Below are 16,776 nucleotides of genomic sequence, written 5' to 3'. Positions count from 1 at the left end.
CCCTTGCTATACCAACCTGCTAATAAATATATACCATTCTCAAGGGGCTAAGAGTTGTAACAAAAGCCCAGTTCTGTACCAGGTTGTTGACATTACCAACTTTTTGTGTTGCCAAATCGATATGCAAATTTTGCAGCTAGTGCGTAAAACTGGCTTGTGGCATAAGCGAATTTCTATAGTAACTCGAATAAACAAAACAAGTCTCGTATGGAAAGGAAAAGCAAGCGGCGCATTCTATTGTTCTAATTCACAATTACGTAAAAGTTTAGACTGTGAAAAACAAGAAAATAAAATTGTTAGTAGCCCCGTGATAAGTGTTATTAAATAACAAGTGAGAGACACACTATTAAAACTTATTCACGAGCAGCGAGGAACAATTAAAGAAATAAAAACAGCCACAGCAACATTATGCCGGATACCAAACTCAAGGAGGGCAAACAAAAAAAGGTAAGTCAATTATAAATGCAATTATTGTGACACAGTTAAAATATAGCACACACTGCACAATTGCACAATTGCACAATTGAGACTGGAGTTCTGTGCTCCGCACATCCAAACACTTTGAGGTCTGACAGCATTGTGACTTTGCCATGGATATATATGCATATATATATATATATGTCAAGAAAAAAATATAAAAAAAACTCTCGTCCTTCGGCGGCCTTCGTTACATGTTTCTATTTTCGTATTTAAAAATTCGCGATTACTTTTTAATAAGTTCGCTGAAACGGAGCGTAGAAAAAGTTATTGGCCCTCTGATGGAACTTTGTCACGAAATATAATTTGCAATTTGCTCAAGGTGGCCAAAACGCAGGCGGTTGGGGTAAGGAAGTTTAGCATTTTTGGCATGTGCGTGCTGGCAAAAAGAATATAAAAAAAAGGAATGGAATGGAACTGCCAGAAATTTAGGCACACAGTAGATCAAATTGGTAAATGCAACTTTATCTAAGAACATACACATTTTCTATGGATACCTCAACTAGCCAGGGCCAATTGAGTGTCGATGGCAATCAATGTCGCCTTCGTCTGCACGTCTCATTCAACGCAATAAAATAGTCAATAAATCAGTCAGGGATATATGACTCTCAGCGCACCTTTACTGTGGGCCCATAAAAATATAAATATGTTACTTGAACTGACGCCTGAAGCACTCAGAGAAAATATATATAGAACGTATTTCTTATTTAAAAAATAGTAATAATAAATATTTAATAATAATAATCGGTCAAATTAAATTTGTTCAAAACGGAAACAGAAAAGTTTTGCGTAGATTTAAAAGAATTTATAGAAAAATATAATATAATATAAATATAATTATAAATAGATTTAGCTCTTATTTGGACTAGTTAAGTTAAGCGAATTGTACTCGAAATATGAATAAAAACAAAGTCAGGACTTCCATTCTATTTGAGCTTCAACTAACAAAAGCCTTTGTTCTCTGAGTGTGGGTATTGTAATTGACTTTGATGATAGTTTAGATGGTTGCTATTGTCCCAAGTTGAGTCTACTCCATGACTCCGGCGTAGTTGCGAGCTTTAATCGAGTTGTGTGCAATTTGTTTATTTACGCGCCCAGCTCCTAGCTACTGGCCCCAAACCAAAACCGGAAATGTCAAAACCCCGCTGCTCAAATCGCATCCTCACCTATGACGTGCTGCAGAGACGTCAGCGAGGAAAGTTTTCCATTTCCATTTAATTTTTTTTTTTTTTTTTAGATTTTTGTTGATTGCGAGTCGCAAGTTTTTCGCGAACGTCATCAGGTTCGTTTTCAGTCACATTGCGAAAAGGAGCTGAGCTGAGCTGTTGGCAGTATTCACTCGAGACTGTTCTCGACCAGGTCTCAGTTGTGTTGCGCTTTCCCACAACGAGTTGTCAACGCCTTCAGGCACGTCTCGTGTTTCTTAGTGTGCTCCTCTCCCCCCCTCCAAAACAGATATTTTTGGTCAAGATGTGGAAGCTAGCTAACAAAGCCATGGCGGTATATGCATGAGTATTCAATTGTAGCGATCTCTAACCGTATCTGTATCTGTATCTGTATCTGTATCTGCATCTCTGAGCAGTTTAGAACGCAAAGTTGCTTTTATCGCAAAAAGTAGTGCAAATTCAGTGTGTGTGTGTGTGGTGTGTGTATTTGTGTACAGGTATGAAAGTAGCCAAAGAACATGTAAATACAAGCCAGACTCTGAATCATTGCTCTTGCTCTGCATACTATCTGTAAATATGAACCCAATTTTCAATCTCAGTAATTTGTAGATCTGCTCATTCAGTCAGTTAATCGACAGCTGCTGCATACTGTATATATAAACATATCTATTATATTCAATCCATAAGTAGCTTAACCACGTCTCCCAGCTGTCTGTTTCGCACTCGATCAATTAGTGTTCTACCACATTACAGTTTAGTTGTTGTACAGTTGTTGAAAAAAAAAAAAAAAAAAATAAAATGTCAGCCGCTGATCCAGCGAAATTACCGGAGGACGAGGCTCGTCCTTGTGCCGGTAGTGCAGAAGAAGAGGCTGCAATGGACGAACTGCAACTGGACGAGGTAACTCTAAGCTGTCGACGCACAGAGAAACGAGCTGAGGAATGCTTTTTATTTCGGTACACCGAATACATATGCCCTTTCCAAATGTTTTCATTCAAAGAAATTACTTCCGACTTATGAGCGATATGTGATAAACCCCATCCTCACTAGACTAGCTGTACTATGGTGTTTCAAAGTATTTTAGATCTTATCCGTAGACAAAAAAAGTGGAAAATTACCTACTCTTAAGAACTAAAGTACAACTGCACTCGTCTAGATTTCATTATTTATGAAGATCCTATAACAATATGATATATTTTTAGTATATATAATGTTGAATTCTTAAAATGAAAAGCATTGTTATTATAGAATTTAATTTACCTTATCATAAAAGCAATTATCTTTCAGCTGTTATTGTTCCTTGTATTACCTAACCTTTCCCCAAATCTCTCGACCATTTTGGAAAGAGTATATGATTATATATGTATACTATATAGTAATATAGTTAGATCATACATTTAAAAGATTTGCATGCTGCGTGGCTCTGATTCTATTGTACTAGATGAATGAAATCCACATAATCACATATGTACTTCAAAATCGAAAGCACATTTTATTCAAACAATTGATGTATGATTCCTGTAAAGTATCCTCGCACCGAAGGTAAGTCACTGACCAGTTCGCCTTGTATCCTGCTCCTATCAGTTAATTAAAGATTCACGCGCACTTTTATCAATGTTGCATAGACACACTTTACACCACGACCCACTCCCAATTTTTCAATTGATCAGATCATTAAATCATTATATTAATTATATATATATATATGTATTATAAATAACAGAATAGAGGGTCGAAGACAAAGGGAGAAGGTGGCGGCGGTGGTGGCGATGCGGATGACTTCGATGCTTGGATGAAGTCGCGCCAATTGGTCAAGCCGGATGACCAATTGGATCTAACGGAGGCCGAGCTGGGCGAGGAGGTCAGCAAGATGCTGACACCGACCAATACAAATGTGCAGCGCAATTTGGTTGTGTACAGCTTCAAGGAAGGCGAATATGTGCTTGCACCGCTGCCGGGGAATACGGTGACCCTGATTAGCTTCCCGGGCAATTCGCTGCATGTTGACTCCGAGGAGGCGCGACGTCAGGTTGAGGAATCCGAGGAAATCGGCTATCCACTGCCAATGCCCAACTATGCAGTGGTGGAGCAACGTGAAACTGTCGTTGAGGGCGAGGATGAAGGCGAGGGCGAGGAGGATGAGAAGACTGACATGGATGGCAAACAAACTAGTGCCGGCGATGCTGGCGATGAGGAGGAAGCCGAGGAAGAAGAGGATGAGGAGGGCAAGGCAACGGAAGGTGAACAGGCAACCGAAACTGGAGCCGACGATGAGGAGCGTCCAGGAGAAACGCAACCAGCAACTGCTGCTCCAAGCAAGAAGCGAAAACTCATCAACCAATTCAACTACTGCGAACGCGCCACTCTCACCTACAACAATGCCAAGCGTGTAAGTAGCAACTCTCTGATAGCTTCCAGCTGCTCTCACAATCTCCGCTACACGTTCTGCGTTCTTTGTTCTTTTAGAGCGTGGATACCCAAACGATTCCACCGCCACGATCATCGTTTGGGGGCAATGTGCTGCAGTGGGTCATCTATGATACGTATCAGGAGGATTACGAGGCGACGCAGAAGGCGACCAGTTCGCAAGGCGATCACAAATCCCGATCCAGCAAGAAAAGCTACAAAAAGAAAACCGCTATGGCGGAGCAGCTAAATCGGAAATATATGCGATGCTGGCAGATACTCGAGCGTATGATTAATCAGAATATATTCGATGATATTGGCAACGATTATCGCTACTGGGAGGATCCGGCTGATGAGTATCGCGACGGCGAGGGCAATCTATTGCCACTCTGGAAGTTCCAATACGAGAAGACTAAGAAGATGAATGTCACCGAGATTACATTCAATCCATCCTACTACGATCTATTTGCCGTGTGCTTCGGTTCACGTGAGTTGAGACTGTGTAATACAATTGAAAATCCACACTTAGGTTTTATTCCTGGCAGATGATTTTCTTAAGCAGCCCAACGAGGGTTATCTGTGCCTGTTCACCGTCAAGAATCCCTCCTATCCCGATTACATAAGTGAGTTGAATTCCATGCTTTCTTTTTCTGGCATTTCCTCATCATTGCTTTGGTTGTAGTTCAAGCCGATTGTGGTGTCATGTGCTGTGACATCCATCCACATTATCCATTCCTTGTGGTCATTGGATTATACGATGGCAATGTGGCTGTCTATGATCTACGGGATGGCTGCAAGGAAGCCATGTATGTCTCGAGGGGAGTCAAATGCAAGCACGGCGAATGCGTCTGGCAAATCAAATGGGGACCGGACATGGCCGATGGTGAAATCAACTTCTTCTCGGTATCCTCTGATGGATGCGTCTTCAATTGGATTCTGATGCAAAACAAGCTTTGGGTTACGACCATAATTACGCTTTATTTAGAGAACGGCATTACAGATGGCCCGGATGGCACTAAAGTCGTCCTCAAGAGTGGCGGCTCCTGTGTACAATTCCATCCGACGAATCAAACCGTATTCCTTGTTGGCACCGAGTGTGGCTTGATCTACAAATGCAGCACGGCCTTCAGCTCCAAGTATCTGATGACCTACAATGCACACTATATGTCCGTGTATCGCATCGATTTCAATCGCTTCGACTCGAATATATTCGTATCCTGCAGCGGTGACTGGCGCGTCAAGGTCTGGGAGGATATGCGTGCAGATCCACTTTTTATATTCGATCTCGGCTCCGCTGTCGGCGATGTCAAATGGGCACCCTACTCAAGCACCGTATTCGCTGCCGTCACCAACGAGGGCAAGGTGCATGTTTTCGATCTCAATGTGAACAAATATAAGCCCATCTGTGTGCAAGCTGTGGTCCCCAAGCGAAAGAATAAACTGACACGCCTCGCATTCAACGAGAAGCTACCCTTCATTGTGGTGGGCGATGAGAAGTGAGTATGGAGTAAAGCATCCAAGTAGTACACCCCAGCTAGAAACACAACTTCCTACCTACAAAGTAGAATTTCTTGAATAACCCTCATTCTGTTCTCTTTCCAGGGGAGTAACCACCTCCTTGAAACTATCTCCGAATCTTCGTGTCATGGTCAAGCCGCCAAAGAAGCAGCTCTATCTCGATCAGCTGACACTGCAGAACGCAAAACTGGAGAAGCTGTTGTCCCTGGTGCGTGAGTTGCCAGAGGGTTCCGTAATTCCGGATGCTGCCACGACTGTGCGATCTTAGATTGTGAAATCCATACAAATGTATTATATTTAATAAGTTACCATTTATATATACATATATAAGAAGTACGACTGGTACAGAGAGGTTTATTGTACGGCTAAGTATATATATTACACAGACATGTATTCGGTTGTAGATAGTTCCGAGAGCTTTGGCTTAAGAAATTGTACTTACTAACTTAGATGTATATCTATATGATATATATATTTATATAACAACATAAACATGAAAACACACACCAAAATAAAGGAACACATAACCTCAATTTAAAAATACATATACATATATAAATATATATATATATATATATATATATATCTTAAGAATAACAACCATATAGTACATACAGAAAAAACCATTTTAAAAAATGTATAACTACATCTAATATCCTTAAAATGCAAGTCAACACAATTTATACTAAGTGGAAAGGACATTCTAATGGTATATCAGCTACTCCTCCTCAATGGGTACATCATTGGATTGTACTCGAATGTTTTTGGCATCCAGATACTCCAGCACATTGTTGGGACACATGACGCTCTTGCCCAGAAACAGCACCGTTGACATTGGATGCAAGTAGTCCGACGAGAATGTCGATGCTTTCCAGCCAAAAAATCCACTTGCCCGAACCTCATTGCCATTGATCTCGTAGGGCAGCAGATTGACTCCGACTTGATTGACCTTGGAGAACTGCACCCGAAAGTAATGGCCATCGGTGGCCTTTATCCAGTAGAAGCCCTCGCCGTCCACATGCGGTTTGCTCTGCGATTTCTTCATTGCATTCGATCGCTCCAGATCCTGAACATTGAAACTGATATCAATATCGTAGGCATCCGGCGACAGTTGATTCGTCTCGATGGCACCTTTGAGTGCATAGTTATCCAGCCAGTAGCGAATGCCCACATTCTCAAATTCCTCGAGCACATGGTTAAAGGTGGTCTTCAGCTTGTCCAGACAGCACGGCGGCGTATGCTTGCCCAGATAATAGTAGAAGGGTCGATTGTTGTAGACTTGTCCTATACACGATTTGGTTGTCCTCTCACAGCCAAACAGATCGATATCCGTGACGAGGGGCAGCGAGAAATTTGACGAGGAGAATTGGGCGTCGAGCACAGGACTATGCGGCTGCCAATTGCCTTCCTGTCGTCCTGTCGCTTTGCCACCAATCTTGTGGGTTCTTCTCACCAATCGCTTGATCTGCAGCTTCTTATACATCTCACGAAACTGACGACGACGCAACTCCATTCTCCTTTGCTTCGTGTGGAACGAGGCAAACAGACGGCGTCCCTCCAGAAAGGAGTGCGGAAACACACTCGTCTACAATGCGGTACAATTAGAGAAATGACAAGCATGGAATAAATGATTAGCTACCGTTAGTTCAGCAATCTTGGCCTGCACATAGAGCATCTCCGGAAAGGGCAGAGCGAAGGGTTCTGGCATTGTCCCAAGTGCAGCAACGTCTATTAGAATTGCGTGCTTCTGCAGGAACTATCAAGGAAGAAGCACAAGAAAACATAATAAATAAAATAATAGTTATTACAAGCAAAACTTGAATTCTTCGATTAAGAACTAAATATTTTGCTCCAAGTAATCATATTCTTGATATTGGGCATAGGCAGATATGGGCAGGGATGCTGCTGTCTTCTCCAAATCTCCGAATCTTAGTGAAGTTTAAATTAAATTATTACAATTCGAAATATTACGAAGTGCTGGCTACGCTTGGCTTGTTCTTGATTTCAGAAATATCTAGATATGTTTAAGAACAACCTCAATCAAACCGTCATCTGTCTTGACAACTTTCATACTAATTTGAGGACATCATTTTCTATTTTTGTTTTGAGTGTAACTGATATACATAAATATACATATAAATACATATCTATATATATAAGTATGTCATCTATATCCACCTACCAAGTCACAATGTGTGCTATCATTGCGAGCATCCAGTTTCATCGTCCAGTTGGGCAAATCCAGATTGAGTTTGGCGCAGCTGCTGAATGCCTTCTGATTGCCCGCAAATGGAACGATTAACAAACGACGCACTGTCTCCTCCATGGCGACAGTGACTCGCTGCTGCTGTGTTCCCGATTTGGTGTTCATCTCACGCAGTATCTTCTGCAATAAGTTCTTGCTGCTCAGCCGGACACTGTCCGGCATTAGCAGGGCGTATTTTGTGTGGATAGCTGCCAAGGGATTCAATTGTTCACGTGTCCGGCGCACATCGAAGGCGAGACTCATAAAGTGCACCGTCTGCTCCTCGCCGGTGGTCAAATTGCGCTCGAAGGTGATTGGTGGATAGGCGTATTCGGAGGTGCCCTCTTGCAGCACCAGAATGGGCATATTGGGCACCACGTCCAGTATGCTAATAATAAAATGAATATACAATATATTTGCATATACATCGATATATGTATATTCGAAATTATTACCTTTCGATGCTCGGTCGCAGGTCCTGCTCAAAGTTGTAGTGGCCAAAGAATACAATTGTTATGGACTTGCGTATGTGTTTGTTGGCATTCCTTGCTTTGTCCTTTGGCGAAAGCTTTGCTCCATGCATCGCATCCGCCTTTGGCTTCGTCTCGCTGCCCGCACCACCCCCAAGGGCTCGGGTGATGCGTCGCCAGAGCAGCGAGTTCCATGTGTAATACAACAGTATCAGATTGACAATAATAAAACCGAAAAGCAGCAATTTAACCAAGCGCAATCGGAATATTTTCATCTTATTGCTGGATGAGTTCTTTGGGGAGCTGTCTTGGATGCTGGCGAGGACTGATGACTGAACTAAACAGGTTGCACTTGTAGCTATATCTAGTATCTAGTATCTATTGGATCTACGTCGCTAATTTCGTTGGCCATGCAGCCTAGCGACAGCAAAGCAATTCTCTCGTATTCACTTTTATGTATTTTTTCAATTGGAAACACATTTCATTTAATATTTTCTCACTTTTGTTTTTGTTCAGTTTCCCTTTTCGCCTTCAGCTTTGCAAAGATATTTTTCTAATGTGAGCAAAGCTTTTACAACGCACAAACAGCTGATTCTCTGCAGGGGTTGGCCAACCAGACCGGTTGGTTACCGAGCTAAAATTCCGTTAAACATATCCTTGCATCAGGCTTTCGAAGCGAGCTTTCGCAAAACATACCCTTAACTTTTGTATCCCTTAAACTTGCAGGGAGGCGACGCCAGAAGTTTACAATTTAATTTCAATTTGAGGGATTTCAATTTATACGAAAATTTAATCGATATTTTACGGTTTTAAATATAATTTATAGTTTTTCGTTTTGGTAATTAAAATTCCTATCGCCGATTTTGTACTCTCAAAAATTTTGAGATTTTGCTATTATAAGAAATTAGAAAAAAGTAAGAAATACAAGAGTACAACAAACAAATTTTAATATGCTCAAAATAACACAAATACATAGCTTGTAAAAACTAAAATACAATCGAAAATAGTTTATGTATATATATAAAATCAATTTACTTTTGTTTACAGTTTAAGTACTCTTCAGCTAATACTTTTATTAAATTGATGAACTTAATACATAAATATAAAGGGATACAAAGCTATTAATTATTTTAAAAATACATAAGATAATATTATGGTAAACAAACATAGACTATACGTATATATATACCCTATATAAGCATACAAATTTCATGCATATTAATATGCGTTACAAAATAGCCACAGCAACACTTATACACATAATATAAATACATATTTGAATACATAAAAACATCGAATAATATATTTCAAAGAGTGAGGATCAACTTTGCGAAGATCTCAGATCAGATTGTTGCGATTATTAAATGTGTGTGGAATGCTTATAGAGAAGGATGCATAGTTGTGCTATTTTTAATGGGGGAATCATTCTATATTTAGTTTGTTCAAAATTTGTGCGCTTAGCTTTCATAAATATCACAGCGCTTTTAATGGTTGACTATTTAAAATACTTTGATCTTTTTCAGGTAACTTTAACTATTTTAAGAAGTTGATCAAATAGAAAATCAAAAATAAATTGAGCAACTAATTGGCTATATTTAATTCGATAGCCATTAATCATTAATAGACAGAGATCAAGCTGGATTTGTACTTGGCATACTTTGGTTGGCACTTAAAGGACATTCGGCGGAAAGTTCCCCTCACTTCCCCATGCCGGCAAAAAGCAGGGGAAAAGGCACCTCATCGTTGGTTATTTGCGGCGGAGTTGGAGCACGTGCCTCCGCCTCGGTGGTGCTATTTAGCCAGTAGGTGGTCACCGTACCCTTGCCCTTGAGCTCCACATCGCCCCTGTGCTCCAATTGAAATGTGCCAAACTTGTCCAAGATGGCCTTGGTGGCCGATGAAACATGAATCTTGCCAGCTATGAAAACAAATCAAATCAAATCAAATTATGCATATTATTATAGTGGTGACATACGCATTCCGGTTGTCTCCAAACGTGAAGCGGTGTTTACTGTATCCCCAAAGAGACAATAATGTGGCATCTTCTTGCCGACGACGCCGGCACAGACGGAGCCCGAATGCATTCCAATCCGTATCTGTATTTTGTAATCGGGCTTGTGTCTCAGATTAAAGGAGCACACAGCCTGTAGGATGTCCAGGGCCATCAAAGCGATTTCCCGGGCATGCTTATCGCCATTGGGTTCCGGGAGACCAGAGACCACCAGATAGGCATCGCCAATGGTTTCCACCTAACAAAAAGATAAATATATGGATATATTAGAAGAGTTATCGCTTTAAATCACGTCCAATCTTAATCCACCTTGTACACGTCGTAGAAGCCAATGATGCGATCGAAGGTGCTATAGAGATCATTGAGAAAATTGACCACATCCATGGGCGTACTGCGAGCACAGAGCTCGGTGAAGCCAACAATATCGCTAAAATAGATAGTCACGCTGCTGAACTCCTCGGGCTCCACCAGATCTCCTGCCATTAGCTGTTGAGCGACGGGACGTGGCAGTATCTGATATAACAACTCCTCGGTGCGCTGCTTCTCCAAACTGAGCTGACGGGTCTTCTCCTCCACGAGCGTCTCCAAGTTGTTGGCATAGTGTTCCATGCGATTCAGCAGATCGTCCATTAGATTCTCACAAAAGCCTCTGAAAAAAACAGAACAGAGTTCATTTAATATTGATCTATCTTATTATAATATAATATAAATAATAAATAATAAATATAAACTCAACTTTGAAATAAGACAAAAGACGATGCCAATTTGTTCGATCAATTCAAATTCCTAGATCACCTACTTCATAATGGTGCGTATGTTGCTTCTTATTATGGAGAATGCTGGACGTTCCTCCTGGTTGTCAGCCCAGCACTTTTCCATTAGCACTAGGAGATCCGGTGGGCATTCCCTCTCCCGTATGAGTGGTCGAAATGGGGGATACTCGCACTGGCGCACCTTATGCAGAATGGTGTGCACATCCATGCCCTGTTGTCGTGCCTCCTGATAGGGTCCACCTCGATTAACAATCTCCTCCAAAATAATGCCAAAGGAGTAAACGTCGCCGCGTTGCGTCGCCGGACAGCCGGGAATCGAGGTCATCGGCAGCAGCTCGGGGGCTATCCACAGCAGCTCTGAAATATAAACATCAATATAAAGGTTAAGGGAACACTCGCACAGAAAGACAAATTTCTCTAAGTGCATTTAAGGAATTTTCAAGAGTTGTGGCAGTGATCTTACTGGTATAATAGTTCTGATCGCGCACAAAATCCGAGGGTGTGGTTAGCGTGTTCAATCCAAAGTCGGAGATCTTCAGAACGAATCGTCCATCGATGAGACAATTGCAGGAGCGGAGTTTACCATGGGCGACGACATCGCTGTTGTGCAGATAACTCATGCCCTTGACAATGTCGTGTATCAGCGACATCCGAAAGTTCCAATCCAGCTCAATGGCCTCATTCTCGAGTACATCCTTCAGGCTGCCCCTCGAGCAGTATTCCGTGAGGATGAGGACAGTGGGTCGCGGCAAATCGATGCAGGCACCCACAAATCGCACTGTATTCTCGTGGCTCACATCGCGGGCCTGCTTGATCTCCCAGAGCAGCGTTGAGGTCACCTCCACCTTCTTGACATTCACCTTCTTGATGGCCACCCGTTCGCCCTTGAATTGTCCAATCGTTGTGTAGACTTGAGGCGGCAGCGATGCAAAGCTTGCAATCGAAGCTCTGCCCGAATGTATGCCAAACTGCTGCAGTGATATATTCTCCACATCCAGGCGCTGGAGTCCACCCTTCGAGCCAAACATGCCACCCATTTCGATCAGGACATCTTCGGGTCGCACTCTCCAGGACATATTGTGCAGCTCCTTGCTGAGCTTCATTTGTCTGGCGCAGAAGATAAACAATGATGATTATTTTGTTTTTCATTCAACATTTGAGCTCTTTTAAAATTCATTTTTACTCACTTTTGCAGCAGACAAATGACCAGGAGCACAAGACCCAAAAACAAAGCCAGTCCAAAAACCGAATACATAATTGTCGTCCCTACAACAGGACACTGATCAATATTTCGATAACAATGAATTAATGGTGTAGCTTACCATTACCATGACAGCCTGGAGCATTGCCCAGAAAACCGCAGGGTGGCACATCTGGTGGCGGTCCCTCCCAGCCACCCGGCCAATGTATCTTCTTGCCATGCGCAGCAGCATATTTCCTGCAAATCCCATAAACTAATGAAGGAATTGTATTTATTTAAATCACTAAAAGCAACACACTTGTGGAGACCGTAGTAGTGAGCAACCACTGAGAATTTGCCATTGATGGGATCCAAATCGAGAATCGAGTAATCTGCATCGCGGTCCCCATTGTTATCGATGCGAACCTGTCCCGTTATCCCTTCGAAAGTGCGATTCCACATCCGTCGAGTGATGGTCAACCCATCGCGTAAGTCACCGCCCTCGGTTAGAGTCTCATTCAGCGCCATGCCGAGCAGAAAGACACCATCGTAGAAGGCACCAATAAAGAAATTGACCTCCTCACCCTCGACAAACGTATAATTATACTCGGACAGGGCAATGCCCCGGACTTTATCCGCAAAGTCCTGATAGGTGGGACTCGTCGGCTGTAGCAGGGAGACACGCAACAGTGCCTCATATGCCTTGCGGGCACGCATATCATTCTCATCGCCCAACTCCCAATCCTTGTCGCCCCAGTAGGCGCTCTGAAAGATCTCCACATCGAGGAACACCCACTCCCCGTTCGTCATACCCAAACTGTGTGCGGCGAGCATAAATTTCCGTACGAGAACACCTCGCACAGACAAGATGACCACTGTAATTAAATACGTTGTATATATTGAACATATATAAGAAATAAATATGTATTTATTTGTATAATTACCACGCGCATACATGCTCGCATCCCTGAGATAGTTCTCATAGATCTCCTCCTCGTTGCCGTTCAGTTCGCGCACAAAACTCAAGAGTCCCTCCTGCAGCAGGCCGTATTCCAGATTCTTGCCCACGGTCAACGAGTACAGCTCGGAGCGATCGACGAGCAGCGCCACATGCTTCCACTTGAACTGACGGAAAACGCTGGCAAAGACCAGCTTCAGACGACACTGACAGTAGGACATTCGCGTCAATGTCGGATACTTGGATTTATCCTTGAACATGCCCTACAATTCAGTTATTGATAAGGCAAAGTATAAGCTACAAATTACCATGGACATTAATGTGGCCAAAACATTAAATTCTAACAAAACAAAAAGCCTCTAGATGAACTTCTAGTCGAGATGTTCTTGTCATTAACTAATTAATTAACTAAGTAATTAACTAAGTAATTAATATAGTTGTGTGTAAGTTCACCTACCGAACCCTCGTTCTTCCACTTGTGTATTCTGCCCAGGATGCCCGAGGTGACAGTCACTTCGCCCTCGGATGAAGGTGGCTTTGTGGGAAATGAAGAGATTGAGATATGTTTATGCAATGATTCAACGTTAAATGAGCACTCTTTGTGGCGACTACCAAAGCTGCTTAAAGTCGTGTTTAATTGTTAAGGGTCGCAAGCAGTTTGGCTGAAGGAGGGTCGATGGATTTGTTACCAAGCGGAGCACATAATTGAAAGCCACTTGCTGTGCAGTTTGCTCGAGGAATACGTGCTGGAATGACAAACCGCAGGCAGGATTGCCTCACACACACACACACACTGATCCAGATACTCACCTGATCTCCCATTCCCGTTATAATGGGCGTGTTCCAATAGGCGGCCAAGCGGGCAACCGGCTCCAGAGCAAATGCGCACGCGGGTCCTATGAACGCGATGACATCGTCCTTGAAATGCATATCCGCTGCCAGTCCGGGCGCCTTGGCTCCCGAGCAAGATGGGTAACTATCACGGAGTGGAGTGCAGTGGAGTGACGAGGAGGCAGTAGGCAAAGGCAAAAAGGTAATCGTTTAAGACTGGTTAGCAAAGCGCGCGTGGGAAAAGATACAAACCATTTTGTGTGGAAAACATGCATTGCAAACAGCTGGGGGTTGGCAATGGCAATGGGAATGGGAATGGGGCTGGGGCTGGGGATTAGGAGCAGAGTGCGCCCATGAAATTCGAGTAATTAACTCGACTCGTGCCGCACGCAACAAGCTGAGAGTGTTTGTACCTTGGAGTGCACTCGGAAAAAAATGAAAAAGACTCAAAAACGTAGAAAATCTCTGCTTTTCAGCAACAAAAAATGTTGTTAAATTAATTTCTACTAAATTTAAATAAGATACAACAATTCCATAAACATTTTTTATTTTTATGAATGTTTGAAAGAAAGTGTTTTTAATTTTCAAAAAATAAAACAATGTATTTTAGAAAAATGTTAAAAGAAAAATAACGTCTAATAAAAAATGATGTTTGAAAAAGTAAAAAAAAACGACGAAGAAATTCATAACATAACTTAAAAAACAATAAAATTATGTATAATAAACCAAGATTAATTTCCGTAATTAATGCTCTCGAGCAATGTATCTTTTTTTTGTGAGTGTAGAGCGCATTGGGAGGCGGAGAAAGGCTCAAAAGTCATTGATGGAGCACAAGTTCAATTCACGCAAAGCGAGAAAATGAGGACTGGAGTCAACGATGAAAGCAGCCATCCAGCACTCACCTGGCCTTCTTCTTGACCAGCCTGACATTATGTGGAGCGAGAAATTTTTTGTTAATCTGATCCAAGGCCAAATCGACAGCAGGTCCGCAACGTTCCAGATCAAAAGGTGAATCTGAAGCGCAAGAAAAACAGATTCCGGTTGCTGTCTCCGATTGGTTCCCCCAAAAACTGACAGAGTTCACTCACCCAAATGGGAGGCCATTAGGACGCCAACATTGTAGACACGCATCCTGCTAATGTCGCCTTCGTTGAGGGAGCCTTTTTGATTTTTGGACTCTCGGATGCGCTCAAAGACGTTTATATCGATGTTTTCACTGGCATTACTGGATCGAGCCTGATACATAACGCTATCTATGTTTGGTTCCCTTGGTTCCTCCCACGACTCTATGCCGCTACCCAATGCATGGGGCATCAGTGTAGTCAGATATATAATCTGTTTAATCCACAACATATTGTACATCAAGCTATTCAAAATGCGTTTAAAGAGAGTACATTAAATTTCCGAAATAAAAGATACACTTAGCTGAATTGTGCTTGAATCAATGGAAATAATTTCAAGTTTGAATATCTAAAGACTTTAATATGTAGATGCAAAGAAGTCGCTTACAAATTATATCACTTATAATTATATAACTGAAGACTGCAATGATTTGAGTTTTTTGAAAGTCCTTAAGCATCACTCAAACATGATTAAAAACTTTCTGAATTTACTTCTTAGCAACGAAATTCAAAAGTATGCTTAAATTCAAAGTAAAACAATAATTGTATGTATTCGACTAATTCACTTTAATGCGAAATTAATTCAAATAACACTTACACAAAGATAATGAGGCGCATCTAATTTTTTCGAGCGGCTGCTTTAAAATGTTTCCGAAACTTTTGCCACTTTAAAGAAGGGGGTTGTATTCAAGGACCGTAATCCTTTATTTCTTTTGTCAATAATTGAACTTTTCAGCTTTGCACTAAGTATTCCAAGTCACTTCTGATGAAATGCAACAGGTTCCACTTTAAATGAAGAAACTATTCCAGATTTCAGATGGTTATTGCTTTAAAATGTTTCCGAAACGTTTGCTACTTTAATGGTGGATAGTGCACAGGGGCCGCAATCCTTTAAAGATATGGTGAATAATTGAACTATTCAATTTGCATTAAATTTTCAAAGTCAATTCTAATGAAATGCAACAGGTTCCACTTTAAATAAAGAAAATATTCCAAGGCAAGGATTTGACTTATTCCGAGCAAAGTGTTCACCGAACATTGAAAGGCGCGTTTAACGAATGAGACCAGAGGCAAATGCTTGGACTCTTTATATAGGGACCACTACTCGGGGTGGCAGCAGGAGGAGGAGGAGGCGCAGGACACTCGTGGAAAGCATCCCAAGCCGAGACAAGGCAGCCAATGGCTGGCATTCGTTTCGGTTCGGCTAAATCGTCAGTGGGTGGCGCCACAGAAACTGAATTTCGGTGCCGGCCATCGTCAATTTAAATGCGTAAGTTGAAGGCTGCCACCAGAAGACGCAATGTCAGCCAACAACAGACACTTGGGCAACTGTTGCTTTTTTGTTGTTGTAATGCTCCATTTGAATTTAAACTGTTTGCCAGTCGAAAGGAGCAACAGTCGGGCAACAAAAAACTTGTGTCGCGTGCCACCAACAATTAAAGCGTCTCGATGTTGCACGCTGCGCGTCTCCAGCGTCCAAGCAATAATCGTGTCTGCTTCAGCTGTGTTTATTGCCCAGTGAATCCTGTGCTTCTGCCTAGTCTGGCTGGCAGTTTAGAAACTCACCATGATTTAATGTTGAAAACCAGAACAGAATAAATATATATATACTTTATTATA

At 42.0% G+C, this 16,776-nt stretch overlaps 3 protein-coding genes across 3 annotated transcripts; 1 reads left to right on the top strand and 2 right to left on the bottom strand.

The window, feature by feature from the left end:
- Positions 1–289: 289 nt before the first annotated feature.
- LOC6571048 (dynein intermediate chain 2, ciliary) lies at positions 290–5,924 on the top strand. The gene is made up of 6 exons (XM_032742328.2): positions 290–447; positions 3,367–4,032; positions 4,110–4,536; positions 4,595–4,672; positions 4,732–5,545; positions 5,652–5,924. Exons 1-6 carry the CDS (start codon positions 409–411, stop codon positions 5,833–5,835), a joined length of 2,208 nt encoding a protein of 735 aa, XP_032598219.1. The 5' UTR covers positions 290–408; the 3' UTR covers positions 5,836–5,924.
- Positions 5,925–6,170: 246 nt separating this feature from the next.
- LOC6560327 (fukutin-related protein) lies at positions 6,171–8,738 on the bottom strand. The gene is made up of 4 exons (XM_001986421.3): positions 8,268–8,738; positions 7,750–8,200; positions 7,207–7,323; positions 6,171–7,152 (listed from the first exon to the last, which is right to left on the bottom strand). Exons 1-4 carry the CDS (start codon positions 8,555–8,557, stop codon positions 6,286–6,288), a joined length of 1,725 nt encoding a protein of 574 aa, XP_001986457.2. The 5' UTR covers positions 8,558–8,738; the 3' UTR covers positions 6,171–6,285.
- A 1,241-nt stretch (positions 8,739–9,979) lies between these two features.
- LOC6559935 (atrial natriuretic peptide receptor 1) lies at positions 9,980–15,349 on the bottom strand. Its single transcript, XM_001986420.1, has 13 exons — positions 15,124–15,349; positions 14,938–15,049; positions 14,015–14,180; positions 13,662–13,739; positions 13,191–13,467; positions 12,566–13,121; positions 12,389–12,504; positions 12,254–12,332; positions 11,530–12,173; positions 11,093–11,423; positions 10,603–10,942; positions 10,258–10,531; positions 9,980–10,200 (listed from the first exon to the last, which is right to left on the bottom strand). Exons 1-13 carry the CDS (start codon positions 15,347–15,349, stop codon positions 9,980–9,982), a joined length of 3,420 nt encoding a protein of 1,139 aa, XP_001986456.1.
- Positions 15,350–16,776: the final 1,427 nt, after the last annotated feature.

Source organism: Drosophila grimshawi, unplaced genomic scaffold, assembly GCF_018153295.1.
Source record: "Drosophila grimshawi isolate 15287-2541.00 unplaced genomic scaffold, ASM1815329v1 contig_1367, whole genome shotgun sequence".
Lineage (NCBI taxonomy): Eukaryota > Metazoa > Arthropoda > Insecta > Diptera > Drosophilidae > Drosophila > Drosophila grimshawi.
This window is presented reverse-complemented; position numbering and strand designations above follow the sequence as displayed.

Excerpts from the sequence above, each read along its gene's own strand:
- LOC6559935 (XM_001986420.1), bottom strand. The coding sequence starts at position 15,349 with ATGCCCCATGCATTGGGTAGCGGCATAGAGTCGTGGGAGGAACCAAGG. Across the intron at positions 10,943-11,092 it reads AACATACGCACCATTATGAA|AGGCTTTTGTGAGAATCTAA; the intron begins GTAGGTGATCTA and ends TGTTTTTTTCAG. Across the intron at positions 10,532-10,602 it reads GCTTCTACGACGTGTACAAG|GTGGAAACCATTGGCGATGC; the intron begins GTGGATTAAGAT and ends TCTTTTTGTTAG.
- LOC6560327 (XM_001986421.3), bottom strand. The coding sequence starts at position 8,557 with ATGAAAATATTCCGATTGCGCTTGGTTAAATTGCTGCTTTTCGGTTTT. Across the intron at positions 7,324-7,749 it reads ATAGCACACATTGTGACTTG|TTCCTGCAGAAGCACGCAAT; the intron begins GTAGGTGGATAT and ends CTTCCTTGATAG. Across the intron at positions 7,153-7,206 it reads CCAAGATTGCTGAACTAACG|ACGAGTGTGTTTCCGCACTC; the intron begins GTAGCTAATCAT and ends ACCGCATTGTAG.
- LOC6571048 (XM_032742328.2), top strand. The coding sequence starts at position 409 with ATGCCGGATACCAAACTCAAGGAGGGCAAACAAAAAAAG. Across the intron at positions 4,033-4,109 it reads CCTACAACAATGCCAAGCGT|AGCGTGGATACCCAAACGAT; the intron begins GTAAGTAGCAAC and ends TTGTTCTTTTAG. Across the intron at positions 4,537-4,594 it reads TGCCGTGTGCTTCGGTTCAC|ATGATTTTCTTAAGCAGCCC; the intron begins GTGAGTTGAGAC and ends TATTCCTGGCAG.